This window comes from Elephantulus edwardii, unplaced genomic scaffold, assembly GCF_000299155.1.
Source record: "Elephantulus edwardii isolate Elephantulus edwardi_28Jun2011 unplaced genomic scaffold, EleEdw1.0 scaffold00126, whole genome shotgun sequence".
Lineage (NCBI taxonomy): Eukaryota > Metazoa > Chordata > Mammalia > Macroscelidea > Macroscelididae > Elephantulus > Elephantulus edwardii.
In genome coordinates, this window is record NW_006399876.1 from 7,209,546 (window position 1) to 7,224,426 (window position 14,881).

Below are 14,881 nucleotides of genomic sequence, written 5' to 3' on the forward strand. Positions count from 1 at the left end.
GGGGGAGAGCGCCCGTCTTTCTCCTGCGGAGCAGGGAGTGGATTAGAACTTCCTGCCTTTGAGATTGCAGCACAGCTTCTTACCACTTGGTGTTTTAATTTAAAACTCCAGAGAGCTGTGAAGCTGGGACCCAAAGGGCGTGACCCTTAAGGTCAGGGTGACCCAGTGACAGTATGAACAGGAACTGTATGGACAGAAGCACAGTGCTGAGAAGGAGAGTGGACACTCCTCCTCTGGGTGGCTGCAAGCCACGTGCTGTGAGTGCTTGGCAGCGGCCTACCTGTGGTGGCTAAAGGTCGGGCTTCTTGGAGTTAAACACTTGGCAGTGCCTCAGTCAGAGCTTGGGCTCTGGGCCCGCCTCTCCTTAGCTGAGATCCGTGCCAGGAATGCCTGAATTTAGCTGTTCCTCACACAAGCTTAAGTCATCTCTGCGGAACAGCCTCCTCGCCCAGGCCTTCTAGGATTCCTGGGGGTGATTCTCTCCAGCAGAGGCCGGAGTCTGTGTGTCTGTACCCTGGAAGCAGGCTGTCCTATGCCCCCTGACTCCACTGAAAATAGCAGCGTGGGGTGGGGCCAGGACAGGGAGAGCTGGACCTCAGCCTGCTCCACTGGCCAACTGCCTGCTGGGCCAGCTTAACTCCCCAGAACCACTTCCTGCTCAGAGACTGCTGAACCCATAAATACTCATCTGTCTAGAGGCCTAGTCCTGGTGGCCCACGGAACTCAGGCTTGTACCCCCAGGTAAGCACTTATCCCTCATTGGCCCCAGAGGAGCACAGAGAAGAACAGGAAGGAGCAGGTCACCTGGAGTTCAGAGATTCACCTCTATCTTGCACTAGTCTCCACATTTCACTTGTCCTCAGTTTTGCTATCCCCAAAATGGGCATGCATCCCCATCTCCCTGAATGTCTGGGCTGCTCTGCTCAACAGGCAAGAAACGATCCCTCCCCAGATTGGAGCAGGGTCAAGGCTGTGCATGTCCTAAGAGGAAGGAGCTGATCGAGGGACTCCTGGCATCTTTGGCGAGGAGTGGACTTGAGTTGACCTCTGAGGTGCAGGTGGCAAACCTCTGGCAGGTCCCTGAGGGTGGGGTCTGGACGGCTTGACATTTCTTTCATCTGTTCAACCGATGTCAAGACCCTGCCACCCATTTTGACAGGCAACCGCCCTGCCAGACTTAGACTCGTTGGACTGAGGGGAGCACAGCATCTCCACCCCCACCAGCTCTGAGCACCTGTGCCTCCACCTCCCGAGCCCCACCCCACACACTGACATGAGCTCGCTGCCCATTCCCCGGGAGCCCCTGCGTCGCGTGGCTGTGACAGGGGGCACCCATGGCAACGAGATGTCCGGCGTGTGCCTGGTGCAGCACTGGCTGCGGGAGCCAGGCGAGATGCAGAGGCCCAGCTTCACCGCTGTGCCTGTAATCGCCAACCCAAAGGCCGTGGCTGCCTGCCGCCGCTATGTGGACCGTGACCTCAACCGAACCTTCATCAACTCCAACCTCACGTGAGTGCCCTACTTGTGATGCACAGGTGGCCGGCCCCTCAGCCTGGCACTGAAGCCCCCACCCTGTCCTCCAGCCACCAGCAGGGCACCCCTACCCCCACTGTCTCTACTCCCCGCCATACTCATTCCTCTTCACCTAGCAAAATCAGGATGGATGTCACCTACTCCAGGAAGCCCTCTCTGATTTCCCAGGCTGGGTCCCCAGCACCAAGGCTCCCCTCACATCAGCCCCACAGACTGTACTGACTCGTCTGGGGCCCCAGATGTCATTCATGCCTTCCTTCCACGGACAGTCATCACACCCCTTCTCTGGGCCAGGCTCTGGCTAGCTCAGGTCAGAAAATGGAGACAAGGACCCACATATCCTCACCTTTGTGAGGGGGAGGCAGACGCAGAACCCAGGAGGCTCAGTGCAGGGGTGGGGCCTACACAAAGCTTAGCAGGCCAAGAGGGATGGAAAAGCTCCCCAGCATCTCCTGGGGACCCCCAGGCTGGCCCCGAGTCCTGGACTCACTGAGCTTCAGAGGCTGCCTTCATGGGCAGTGTGGGGAGGGGCTAAGGAGGGCCTGGACTCCCCACCTGTCGCTTGGCAAGCTCAAAGGGTGAGCAGGAGTTAACCAGTTAACCACATGAAGAGAGGGAAAGCAGAGAGGCCTTTGCACCTGGAGCCAGGAAAGGCGAGGCTCCAGCCTGTGTAGGGGGCAGACGGGACTCGCTTGGACTGATGAGGGAGGGGTTGGACATTTGTGAGTGCTCTGGGGGGCTTCTGTGAACCATCACAAGGCAATCAGACTGGACAAGTCTGGGGCAAGTTTCCCTGCTGGCCTGGGGTCTTCCCTCTGACAACAGCATGTTGCCCCCCATTTAACTGTCGATGACTGATAGGTGTCCACCCAATTCCGCTCCGGCAGCACCACGGCGACCGCAGATGACCCGTACGAGGTGACCAGAGCCCGAGAGCTGAACCAGCTTCTGGGCCCCAAGGCTTCGGGCAAGGCCTTCGACTTCCTGCTGGACCTGCACAACACCACGGCCAACATGGGGACCTGCCTCATCGCCGACTCAATCCACAACGTGTTTGTCATGCACCTGTGCCGCCACCTGCAGGTGGCCCTGGCCCCCAACCTTCGGGAGCGCAGAGCTGGGGAGGCGGGTGGGGGCGGACAGAGCCCACGCGGGGCCCGGCGGCCTCGGCTCTTCTTTTCCCCTCCCCCTGGGGCCTGCCACCTGTGGGCACCCCCAAATGCCTGATACTCCCCTCCAAGACAGCAGAGGAGGTGTGCTTCCACCATCACCCACCCCATGCCTCAGTTCCCTTCCCAAGTCAGCCAAGGGCCTGACCCACCCCTTCCGCTCCCAGCTGCAGAATCCCGAGCAGCGGTGCCCGGTGTTACTGTACCAGCGGCCCGGGGAGGAGAGCTACAACGTCCACTCTGTGGCCAAGAACGGACTGGGTGGGCCATCGGGGAAGTGGAGGGGGATGTGGGCGTGGCGTGGGGCGTGGCGTGGGCGTGGGCGGAGCCTCCCGGAGACCCCCAAGAACCAGCTGCCTGACCCTGTCCCTCCCTCCCCTGCAGGCTTGGAGCTGGGCCCCCAGCCTCAGGGCGTGCTTCGGGGGGACATTTTCTCCCGCATGAGATCCTTGGTGACCTCAACCCTGGACTTCATTGAGCTCTTCAACCAGGGTGAGGCCCCAGGCGATGGCGGGGACACTGGGCTCTCCAGAGGCGGCCTGGGGCGCAGCTCCGCGCACACTGGGCTCACACGCAGTCCCCTCGCAGGCGCGGCCTTCCCGGCCTTTGAGACGGAAGCCTACAGGTTCGTGGGCCTCGTGGATTTCCCACGCACCGAGGACGGAAACCTGGCGGGCACGGTGCACCCTCAGCTGCAGGTGTGTGTGCAGCTGACCCTAACCCTACTCCTGGGGGCCAGGTCAGGAATTTGAGGAAGCTGAGGCTGAGGTTGGAGCAGGACCTGTCTCCATCATCCCTGACTCTCCTGGCCTGATCCCTTACCCGAACGCCTTCCCCAGGAGCCCCCTCACTCAGCTGGGTGCTGGGAGCCACAGAGCCCCTCAGCGCCTGGGCAACCTGCCTCTGGCTGGAGAAGGCAGAGCGAGGGCAGGAAAGCGGAGCAGGCCTGGCCCAGTCCACCTGCTTCCAGGTGCAAACACAGACCCCTCTCTATTCCCGTTAGTTAATCCTTGGAGCATATCTAATTCTGCAGGGCATGGTACCTCCTTCTCCAGGCCTTCCCTTCCTGAAGGACCAGGCATTGGGCTGGCCTGTTTCTATACCAGGCCCAGAAGTGGGTGAGGTGGGCCACCAGCCTGTCTGCTCTGACTGATGCCACACCAGAGCGTTGTTGACCAGGGTCTATGCAGTCACACAGCCCATGGTCCGTCCCTGTGGCCCAGGTGGGAGGATGCCCACTCACACAGAAACCCTGGCCTTCAGCCTCAGCTCTTCTGGGTGATGGGTTCAGGGGATTTCAGAGGCGACCCCCTGCACCCCTGAAACGGGCTCTGCCACAGACCTCAGGAAGCAGCCCAAGCTGCCCGATACGGACTCTGACCTCAGGGGATCCTCCGACGTCAGGGGGTCCTCTGCTGCTGCTGGAGCTCAGATGGGAACTCTCAATAATAGCAGAGTGACCAAGTGACAAGTAACCACATGGATGGCTTTCTGTCTCGAGGGCCCCAATGCTCCTATGAAGAAACGGCCACCTCCTACCCCCACAGCCCTTGCCCATCACCAAACCCACCCCTGAATGGGACAGCTATGGTCTGACTACCAAGGCAAACGGGGAGGGACCCAGCTGACAGGCCAGGCACGTGCTGGGGTCACAGCAGAGCCAGGACACAAGAGTGATACATGCTGGGAGGAATCTGATCTTTCAGATTGAAAGAAATGGACCAAAGAAACAATTGCAAGAAAAACTGGAATCTTCCCAGACATTCTGCTTAATTTTTACCGTTGTGGGTCTTATTTTAAGGTGTTGTGTAACTGGCAGTAGTGTTAGGGAATAGGGGTTACATCCGTTCCTGGTTTGGGGCTGGATCTAAGCCAGCCCCTCTCACTAGCCCTCCTTGCAGAATGTTAGGTGACATCAGTTACTTGGGGTAGAATCTCCCACAATTTTTAAATGCAGTTAGCAAATTTGTGTGTTGTATTTACTGCGTGCCAGAAACTACCCGAAGTGCTGTGGTAATAACCATTACAAGCCCTGATTCACAGGCCCAGGGAGGTTAAGGGATTTGCCCAGAGCCACACAGGCTTTGAGCCCAGGCTTCTGTATTGGAGCCGTAACCAACGAACTGCGTGTCCACAAAGACAGAATCTTCCAAAGTTGACCGGTGTCTCCATTCCCAAACTGATGGCCGTCTCATCAAATACCAGGGCACAGTGACCAAGAGTGAAGGCATGGGGGTGTGAGGCTGTCATGAGGGGGACGAACCCCAGCGTCTTGGTCTGTGGCTTTCCTCCCAGGACCGGGACTTTGAGCCGCTGCACCCTGGAGCCCCCATTTTCCAGATGTTCAGTGGCAAGGACGTGCTGTATGAGGGGGAGACCACTGTGTACCCCGTCTTCATCAATGAGGCCGCCTACTACGAGAAGGGCACTGCCTTCATCCAGGCTGAGAAGCTGACGTTTTCTGTGCCCGCCATGCCCGCCCTGACCTCCAGTCCCTAACTCAGGCCACACGGCTGGGCGCGGCTTTCCCATGTAGACAAAGTCCTGAGCTGGGGCCACCTTGTCACCAGCACTGCTGTGTACCAGGCTCCCTGCCACTCCCTGTTCCCCAGCCCCAGCTTCCTCATTAAAGTGGAAGATGTCCTGGGACCTGCGGTCGTGTTATGTCCATCATGGCCCCTCTCTGCCTTGGAGGTGGTGGGAGGAGGGACAGTTGGTCTCAGAGGTGGCCTCAGACCTGCTGTGTGTCCTGGGGCCAGTGGTGGTGTCTCTGAGCCTGCAACTGTTGATGGTGTGAGAAAGACCCAAAGAAGGCCTGCCGGGGGCAGGGAGGCTCAAGTCCTGCAATCCTGCCCTGCACCCCAGTGTGGGAAGAACAAAGAGGTGTGTCCATGGGTGTACACATGTGTGTGACTGCCTCTGTGTGTGCGTGTGCGCTTGCATGCGCACCTGCTTCTGAGGGCCGTGCCTCTGAGGGGTCTGGATGTGGCCAGGAGCACAAGACAGATCGGCTTTTCCTGATATTCATGTAACACATGTGTACACATGTGAAACCAGGGTGAGCATGCCAGCATCCACAGGGGCTCAGAGTGAGTCAGGCCTGGGGCACAGGGTCCAGTCCACCCAGAAAGGAGTCCTGATAAGTTAGCCCCATTTCTAACACTCACCACCATCGGGGGACATTGCACCTCAGTGTCAGGGGTGTGGGGAGCAGACATCGACCTGCTCAGGGAACTGGGTGTCATGGTCAGGTCCCAGGACAGTAGAACAGCCACAGCCCACTGGAGGCCCAGGGGGCAGTTCCTGGCCAGACAGCAGAGCGGCTGGAGCCCACAGCTGCAGCTCAAGTGCCCTCCCTGCTCTGCGCCCCCACCTGGCCCATCCATCTCCCCGCGGCTGTGGCTGCCACACTGCTTCCCGGTATTGAGCACAAGATGAGAAGGTGTGAAGGATATGGGGGCACCAGGGACAGCCTGGCAGGGAAGATGGATGAAGGGGCAGGGGGCCAGGCAGCACCTCGGGCGGAGGGAGGGGTGTGTCTGGCTGTGCTATGTGTCAGTGTGTGTCCAATGCGTACACACGTCTTAGGAGTCCGTGGGGCCCTAGGTGTCTCTTCCTGGGTGTCTGAGCTGAAGGGGAGTTAGCAGACTGTGGACCCCCAGATTTCCACCATCACCCCCCACTCACTGTGTATCCTGGGACATGCAGACAGGGCCCCCACCCTGGTGGCAGAGGGAACTGCTGGGATCCCCATCCCAGCACAGAGCAGCCCCGTCTCACTCAGCAGTGGCCTTGGTCCTGGTGACAGCCGCTGTCCCTCAGCAGTCTCGAGTCTGTGCCTGGGGTCACCCTCTGGGGTCCAGTGCCCAGCTCCACAGGCTGTGATCTGGGGGGACACCCCTGGATGGCGGCAGGGTCTGCTCTGACTGCTCCATGGCCCCTCTACCCTGCCATGTTCCTAGCATCGGACTCAGGGGTGTTATAGGGGGTGTCCAGCTGATTTTGGGGACCCCATCAGTGGCACACCAGCTGGCTCTCTGGCCTGGGGACTGGCCTGGGCTGCTCTCTGGGTCACATCTGGTCCTACAACAGTGCTCACACAGCTGCAGAGCACGCTCAGTCAAAGGACGGGTGATCGATGCCCCTGAATGCCCACACGACCTGGGCACTGTCAGGCCAGAGACTGCAGACAGGTCACGGACAGAGCAGACAGACACTCATCCCAGGGGCACCTGGCTTGGGAGGCCCCAGACCCAGTTTGCACCTTAATGGAATCCTCATTGTTGTTGCGTGCCATCAGGGGTGAACCGACCCATAACTGACCCGTCAGTGGGTTTTCAGAGGCTGTAAATCACACGGAAGGAGATATTCAAACCCCGTGCCCTTGGACTTGCAGCACAGCTTCTTAGCACTCAGGCACCAGAGCTCCCTGGGCCTCCATCAACAGACACAGCCCCCACTGCTGAATGAGCAGCCTCCCCTCACCCCGCCCCACGCTAGACCCCCCCCCCAAGCTGAAGACACTATACATTTGGGTCAGTTGGGGAAACTGAGGCATCAAGCCTGCTAGGGACCTGCCATCTGGCTCACTGGACTTGTTTGTTCAGAGCAGGGACTTCTGATCCCAGCCAATTTGCCTCCAGCTCTCTGGAATTGCACACCAGCCGCCCGACCTGGGTCAGGGTCTTGGGGAGAGGCCACTGGCCTCTGCCACTCACCTGCTTCCCCTACCAGCCCCCACTCCACCAGTCAGCTAGGCCTGGGTCTCTATGGACCACCCAGCCTGTCCTCAGGGCGGGCCCCCACCCTGCGCTTAGGCCCATTGATCGAGCTTGGCTGGGGGCTCTCAGCTGCCAAGGGGAGGGGCAGCTTTGCAACGTCAGAGCGTCCTCCCACCTTCCCACAGAGCTCCCACTCGGAGCCCAGACAGCACAGTCTGAGCGAGCGGCCTGGTAGGGGCCTGCATGCCCCACAAGCTGAGCCCCACCGTGGAGAACAGGTGCCCACTCTGGTGGGAGAAGAGACTTGGAGACTCGGCAGAGGACAGTGGACAGGGAAGACGGTCCTGAGGAGAGTGGGGACCCCACGTTGCACCTGACAGCTGGGCTGTGGTCGCCACGTGAACGTGGAGGCAGGTGGGGTGGACCAGACCCCCACAGGTGTCAGTTCTGCCTGACTCCAGCCAACCATCCTGATGGCAGGTAGGGTGCAGGTAGTCCAAGGTGGTCGCTGTGGGCTTGGAGACCACTGAGCCCCCAAAACTGCATGCCCTGAAAAAGGAGATGGACAGGTCCTAGCACCTGGCAGAGCCTAGCTGATGGGCTCACAGCTGCCCAGCTGTAAAGAGGGGGTCAGGGGGGTCAGAACCATTTCTTCCATGTGAATCCCATTAACCATGTGTGACCTTGGGCCTGCCCCTGCCCCTCCCTGGGCCCCTTCAGAGCTAGTCTGGGACCTGGACTAGGGGCTCCTCATTGCTCTTCCAGACCTGGGGCTCTGGGAGACTGTCTGCTACTGGCCCCTGGGGGGTCTCTCCATCAGAGGACCTGAGCAGAGACCAGCTCCCATCTTCAGAATCCCTCAATACCTGAGGGTGGCAGGTTGGTTCGAATGGGCAGTAGGCCCAGTGAAGCCACGAGACCTACCCTTCTAACATCTGTCATGACCTCAGGGGCTGGCATTGGTTACCTGGTGACATGCAGTTGCCTGTCTGATGACCTGGGCCCATGAGCATCCATTCTGGGCAGCCAGGAGTCTTCCCAGAGTGCAGCCCTGCCCTGCCCCACCCTTCTCTGGGGCTCTGGGAGAAGGTCCCTCTTGGCTCAGTTCAGCTCTAAGCTGGTGAGGCTGCCTCAAAGAGATCCTGGTTTTAGCACTGAATTTAGGACTAAGAGATGGCAGTGCTTGCATCCCGGCTTGTGCCAGGATCACGGACAAAAGATTAGCCTTTAGGAACAAGTGAAGTTACAGCAGAGAGATGGTGGAAGGTGCTTTTGGAAGCAGGACATGGGCAGGAGTCTCCAAGGTCAGGGATGGCCAGAGTAAGTGGTGGCTGGGAGCTCTGGTGCCCAGTGGTAAGAAGCTGCGAAGCAATTCCACAGGCACGCACTTAGAATCCACCAGGTGCTCCTTGAGAGAAGGATGGGCAATCTCTTCCCAGTGATTAACTGCCTCTGAAAACCTGCCAGAGGGTAAGCTATGAGTTGGTTTCAGCTTCACGGTGCCCAGTAGAAGCAGGAGCCTCAAGGAGCCGTGGTGCTGTAGCGCTGAGTCCTGGTGGTATAAAGTTAAGAGTTTGGCTGCTAAGCGAAAAAGGTCAATGGTTCAAACCAGCTCAGTCTGTGAGAGAGAAGCAAACGAGGCTGTCAGTCTGGTTCCTCAAAGAGACGAGGCTGGAAAACCTGTAGGAAGGTTCTGCTCTGTCCTGTAGGATCGCTGTGACTCGGAGTAGGAATGGTGTCCCCCTTTGGCTCCATCTGTCAGTTAGGTATTTGTATCAGCTGGACGCTCTCTGGAGGTGAGCCCCGGGGGTCGAAGGGACTAAGAGCCTTTGTGGAAGACCTGCAGCAGTGAACTCCAGCCCACGGACACAGAGCAGCTCAAGGATCTCCCAGGGAGAAGGCGGCATGTCCTCAGACCCAGGAGCTTACTGGGGAAACAGACTGTGAAATGAACATTAATTTTCTTCCTGAAGTGATACTGTGGGAACACAGAGGCTTGCAGGCAAGGAGGGCTTCCTGGAGGAAGCTGAGGTTCAGCCTGAGGATGGAGGCTGCTGGGTGATGTTGTTGTGTGTCATCAAGTCAGAACCAACTCATACAGTCCCTCCAGCGGGTTTTCAAAGACAGTATATCTCAGGGGAGGAGATTGCCCATCCTTTTCCCGCTGCTGGTGGGTGTGAACCATACGCCTTTGGGATTGCGGAGCAGCTTCTTACTGCTAGGCCCCCAGCAAAGCTTCTTACCACTCCACCACAGAGCTTACCAGCAGGTCACCAGGCTGAGTGACAAGCGGGGTGCAAGTCGGGGACAGCGCCCACGTTTTCGTCCTCTCTCCCCAGCCTTCCTCTCTGCCGGCCTCAGTGTACTGGCACCTTCTGAGACCTGCACCCTCCCTGTGGGCATCTCCAGCTGGGAGCCCCGGCTGGGCCCACCCTTCCCTCCAGGCCCTTGCACTGATGGCCCAGGAGCCCCAGCAGTGGCTGAGCCCTCCGGGCAGGGCCCCAAGAATCCCCGCGTGTCCAGCGTGACGGTGCAGTTGGAGATGAAGTCTCTGTGGGAGGAGTTCAACCAACTGGGCACAGAGATGATCGTCACCAAGGCTGGCAGGTGCGGGCAGTGGGGCGGGGTCAGGAAGGACAGGCGCGGGGGGTGGGGCCAGTGGACAGTGGGCGGGGCCCTGCCTGCTCTTGGGTCGCTGAGCGCCTGCCTCCTGCAGGAGGATGTTTCCCACTTTTCAGGTGAAGATCCTGGGCATGGATACGCTGGCCGACTATGCCCTGCTTATGGACTTTGTCCCCCTGGACGACAAGAGATACAGGTCTGGGCTGGCGGGGGACCAGGGTTCCGAGGCCTCAGGTGCTGAGCCCAGGGCAGGGTCTCAGGCAGGGGTCAGCCTCAGAAGGGTCAGCTGGGGCAGAAGCCAGCCTGATGGTAGAAGCAGACTCAGCTCAGGAAATCCAACACGAGCGGCGGGCGAGGCTGGCTGGGCAGGCAGAGGGGGCTAGTTCTGGTCAGCAGAGTTAGCTGGTCCTCAGCCAGGTTCAGGAGACCCGGGACAGCATGCTCTCGGGGCCTCAGGTTCCCACTCGGCAGAGACCAGCGCCTCCTCTCCCTCTTGGGCCAGTGCACGGGTCAGTGCTGGCCCTGGGTCAGGCTGAGGGAGCAAGGAGGGTGGGAGAGGTGACAGCTCGGCCATCATTCTGCTCCCCAGGTACGCCTTCCACAGTTCAGCCTGGCTGGTGGCCGGCAAGGCGGACCCGGCCACACCTGGTCGCGTGCACTTCCATCCAGACTCACCAGCCAAGGGTGCGCAGTGGATGCGACAGATCGTGTCCTTTGACAAGCTCAAGCTGACCAACAACCTGCTGGATGACAATGGCCACGTGAGGCCTGGGCCCGAGGAGGAGCTGGGCCAGGCGTGGGGAGCTGGGATGGCTTGTGAGGGTGCCAGGAGCCTGGCTTGGCCTCAGGTGCCCTGTGGCCTTGCTAGAACCCCTCCTGGCTGCTGAGGGCCAAGGCAGGGCACTGAACACTGTTTGGGCAGGTGGAAAAGTGGGATGGGGATGAGAGAGCATTTCTGACCCCACCAGTCTGTTTCCTGGTAGCTCAGTGGCACCCCAAGGTCACACTGTCCACTGAACTAACAGACTTGCACACGTAGAAACCCATCTATCAGCAGTCTAGTGGATACTTCTCAGGGGCCAGGCCACTGTGAGTGCCCAATACAGTGCTGTCCGCATGTGGTTGGAGACAAAGCCCCTGCCCTCACAGGCAACGTAGGGGTTGGGGCAGCTGTCAAACAAGGAAACAGCCAGCCGTGAATGCCAAGAAGGAGCCAGGGGGAAGGTGGAAGCACAGGGTGATTGTCCCTTGAGAAGGGGGTCCAGATGAGATGGGACTGAACTCTGGAGTGGTGGGAGGGATCCTGTGCATATCCAGCCGAGGGGACAGCAGTGCAAAGGCCCTGAGGTCGGAGAGGGTGGCGAGTTGGAGGAACGGCAGAGTCCACCCTCCCCTCGCTGGTCTGGAGTGGACCAGGAGAAGGAGAGACCCTAGAGGGAGTGGGCTCAGTCCTGCAGGATGGGCTGGTCATTTTAGGGTGAGGGCTTTTTCCCCATTTAGTGGGCTTTGAGTAGAGGGTGAGTTGATGGGACAGAGCCTGAGACAGGTGGAAGCAGGGACAGCAGCCAAGAGACTGTTGAAGGAATCCAAGGAGAGATGATGGTGACTGGGAGAAGTGGTCAGTTTGAAGGGACCCCTGACTGTTAGGATGTGGGATCTGAGAAGGGCAGGGGAACTGGTTACCCTTGACTCTCAAGTTCAGATTCCACAAAGAGAAAGGATTGGGATCCAGGAATACCTTGGCTGGGTCCCTCCTCCTCCCCCCAGAGGCCCAGGCGGTCTCCCTGTCCTGGGGAGAAGGGCTTCAGTCTCATAAAGGCTCTGCTTCCCTCTCCCTCCCCAGATCATCCTCAACTCCATGCACCGCTACCAGCCCCGCTTCCATGTGGTCTTTGTGGACCCACGGAAGGACAGCGAGCGCTACGCCCAGGAAAACTTCAAGTCCTTCCTCTTCACCGAGACCCAGTTCATGGCTGTGACAGCATACCAGAACCACCGGGTGGGTGAGACCGTTACCACAACTCAGGAGGCACCAGCCACCGGCCCATTTCCTAAGGGTGGAGACTGAGGTCTCAGGCTTTTAGCACACAGGGTCAGTCCCTGCCCTGTCCTCTTTCAGTGGCCATTTACCCACTCATTCCCCTGCCTTCACACCTACCAGCTCCAACGTCACTGGTCCAGGATCCTGGGGCCCCCAGACTGGAACAACCATTGCCTTCCCAAACTGGGAGTCTGGAACCCCCACTGCCTTCCCAGACTGGGGCCTGGGACCCCACTGCCTTCCCAGACTGGGGCCTGGGACCCCACTGCCTTCCCAGACTGGGGCCTGGGACCCCACTGCCTTCCCAGATTGGGGGCTGTCCTGTGACCACACTCTCTTCTCTGCAGATCACACAGCTGAAAATCGCCAGCAACCCCTTTGCCAAGGGCTTTAGAGAAAGTGACTCGGACTCCTGGTACCTTCCAGCCCTGGACAGCTCTGTCCAGTCGCAGCCCCACCCTGGCCCTTCCCAGACCCTGGTCCACCCTTAGAGCCCATCCTCAGATCCTGACCTGGTTTTATGCCCTCTGACTTCTCCTGGGTACTACCACCTGCTTCTGGCCTTGACCTCTGCTCTGGAGTCTTCACCTTGACCTTCTCATTCCTGCTTGCCCCATCTCAGGCCTGTGTCCCCACGGCCCCTGATGAGTGTCCCAGTCCGGAATCAGCGTCCCAGCAACCTCAGCCCCTGCCCAGTGAAGGGCCCCACTGAACAGGAGAAAGGTGAGCCCCCCGCCCCTAAGCCACTGGCACAGCTGGACCAGAGCCTGGCCGGCAGAAGCAAGGAGCTAGGCCACAGGGCCATCAGAAGGGGCTCCCCCTTCCCAGCATTCCCACCAGGCATCTTTGTGGACACAAGGTAGAGGATGAGGATTCTAAGACAATTCAGGCCCCAGAACAGAAAGAAAAGGGCAGGGATGAGATGCTGAAAACTGAGGGAGGGGTGTCAGGTGGGCTTCTTGGAGGAGAGGGTTTATAGGCTCCTGAGAGGACTGGGAAGGGTTTGAGCACAGGGAGAAAGTGGGGGAGAAATTCCAGATGGAGACTGAGAGGGGGCTACCTCAGGTGGAAAGAACAGGAACAGGGAAATGGCAGGCCCAGGATGAGGGTTTCGATGTGAGGGTAAGTCTGGGGTCCCCTCTGACCATCTTATCCTTCAGACCCCCATAAAGCTTCAGCTTCCATCTCAAGGACTCCTGCCAGGCTCCAGCACCAGCTGCTGGGCCCCACTGAGACCCTGCTTGCCCCATCTACCTACCGAACCTTCACCCACCCAAGCCTGTACTCTGGAGCCCCAAGCCCCCTTGGGATCCCGAAGGCCAGATCAACACCTTACCCCCTCCCCAGCATTCACACTGTTAGGGACCAAGGGCGCCTGCCCCTCTCAGAAGGGCTTGGGCTCCTGTCACCCACCGCTGTGTGCCTGGGCCCTGGCCAGGACCCATAGTTATAGGAGCACCTGTGGACAGATCCCTCCTGTCCTAGACCCACAGCAGTGGCAGGAGATCCACCTCTGTCCCATCCCCTCCAGCCCTACCTGAGTAGAGGCCCCCCTTACTCCTTCCTGTTCAACCTCTCCTCTATCTCGGGGGAGGGGAGCTACCTGCCCAGAGTCACACAAAGCTGGAGACATGCCAGGCCTTCGGCTCCCCAGCACCAGAGAATTCCACCCCTTCCTGCCTTAGTACTAAATCCCCAAATCTGGCTTTGCCTCCTTCTTGCCCCCCCCCTCCCAAACATTAAACCATTTGGCATGGGTGGTCAGAGTACTGTCTTCAGGGCATGGGAGGGTCTCAAGAATACTCCGATCCAGGGCAGCCCCTGCATTAGCCCACGGATGCTTCAAAGCTCTGCTTCCTGCTGTCTGCATTCCGGTGGGCATGTGGTGATGGTGACACTGACAGAGTGGCAGGGCTTTAGAGGACATGGGCTCAGGCTCGCTGCCTCCTGCAATCAGTTGAGGACCAAAACAGCTCTGTGTGTGCACTCTCCCAGCAAAGCAGGGCCGCTCCCGCTGATTAGTCATGTAACTGGGAGCCGAGGTCCTACAGGAGGATAATTACCACATGTAATGTCATTTCAATTCAGTGAAGACCTGAGTCAGGAAAGCTTCCCGGGAGAAAATGTCATTTAAACTGACACCTAAAGAATGAATAAGAATGGCCCAGGAAAGGAGAGAAGAGCTTCCAAGTTGTGACAAGCAACGCGTGCCAAAGGCCTGGTGGCTGGAGCCCTAATGGAAGCCGAGGCCCGGGGCTGGGCGTACCACCTGGCGGTGCAGGGAGGGCTAACCGGGCTGAGCACCACTCCGGCCCGAGGCCTCCGATCGCTGGACAGTAGACGCTCTAAGCTCGGTCCCTGCGCCTTTGGGGAGGGACGGGCCTTCGGAGGGGCGGGGAAACGTAGGATTTGGGAAGGCTTTGACGGTCAGACACCCGGCTCTCTCGTACTCCGTGGTGAGAACTGTTGGATGTGATCACTAGGAGCAGCCACAGCAGAAACCCAGCTCGCTCCCGCCTCTTTCCCTTGAGGCTCCGCCCCGAGCCCCACCCCCGTCCCCCTAGGAAGACGCCCTTTCCGGCCCACCCCTGGCTCCCCCGGCCGCGCCTCCGTCACTTCGATTGGAGGATCTATCCAAGGCCACGCCCACACACTATGGCGCCCTCCCAGACCGCGCCCACCGCCGCACCGACTCGAAATCCCTCATAGGCTCTCGCACAGGCCCCGCCCCCTGGAGGCCCCGCCCCCGCCGCGCTCTTGGACGCCTTTGGGGAGTGGGCGGGGCCTCGAGGCCC

At 59.5% G+C, this 14,881-nt stretch overlaps 2 protein-coding genes across 2 annotated transcripts; both read left to right on the forward strand.

The window, feature by feature from the left end:
- The first annotated feature begins 1,273 nt into the window (after positions 1-1,273).
- On the forward strand, positions 1,274-5,201 carry ACY3 (aspartoacylase (aminocyclase) 3). Its single transcript, XM_006893399.1, has 6 exons — positions 1,274-1,509; positions 2,421-2,616; positions 2,870-2,963; positions 3,087-3,194; positions 3,291-3,400; positions 4,998-5,201. Exons 1-6 carry the CDS (start codon positions 1,274-1,276, stop codon positions 5,199-5,201), a joined length of 948 nt encoding a protein of 315 aa, XP_006893461.1.
- A 3,954-nt stretch (positions 5,202-9,155) lies between these two features.
- On the forward strand, positions 9,156-13,533 carry TBX10 (T-box 10). Its single transcript, XM_006893400.1, has 8 exons — positions 9,156-9,219; positions 9,763-10,030; positions 10,140-10,241; positions 10,635-10,806; positions 11,889-12,044; positions 12,434-12,501; positions 12,709-12,809; positions 13,247-13,533. Exons 1-8 carry the CDS (start codon positions 9,156-9,158, stop codon positions 13,531-13,533), a joined length of 1,218 nt encoding a protein of 405 aa, XP_006893462.1.
- The last annotated feature ends 1,348 nt before the right edge of the window (positions 13,534-14,881 follow it).

Bases quoted from the DNA above. Each gene is read 5' to 3' on its own strand.
- ACY3 (XM_006893399.1), top strand. From the start codon at position 1,274: ATGAGCTCGCTGCCCATTCCCCGGGAGCCCCTGCGTCGCGTGGCTGTG. The intron at 2,617-2,869 runs GTGGCCCTGGCC...TTCCGCTCCCAG, and splicing joins ACCTGTGCCGCCACCTGCAG to CTGCAGAATCCCGAGCAGCG. The intron at 3,195-3,290 runs GTGAGGCCCCAG...GTCCCCTCGCAG, and splicing joins CATTGAGCTCTTCAACCAGG to GCGCGGCCTTCCCGGCCTTT.
- TBX10 (XM_006893400.1), top strand. From the start codon at position 9,156: ATGGTGTCCCCCTTTGGCTCCATCTGTCAGTTAGGTATTTGTATCAGC. The intron at 10,807-11,888 runs GTGAGGCCTGGG...CTCCCTCCCCAG, and splicing joins TGCTGGATGACAATGGCCAC to ATCATCCTCAACTCCATGCA. The intron at 12,810-13,246 runs GTGAGCCCCCCG...CTTATCCTTCAG, and splicing joins CCCCACTGAACAGGAGAAAG to ACCCCCATAAAGCTTCAGCT.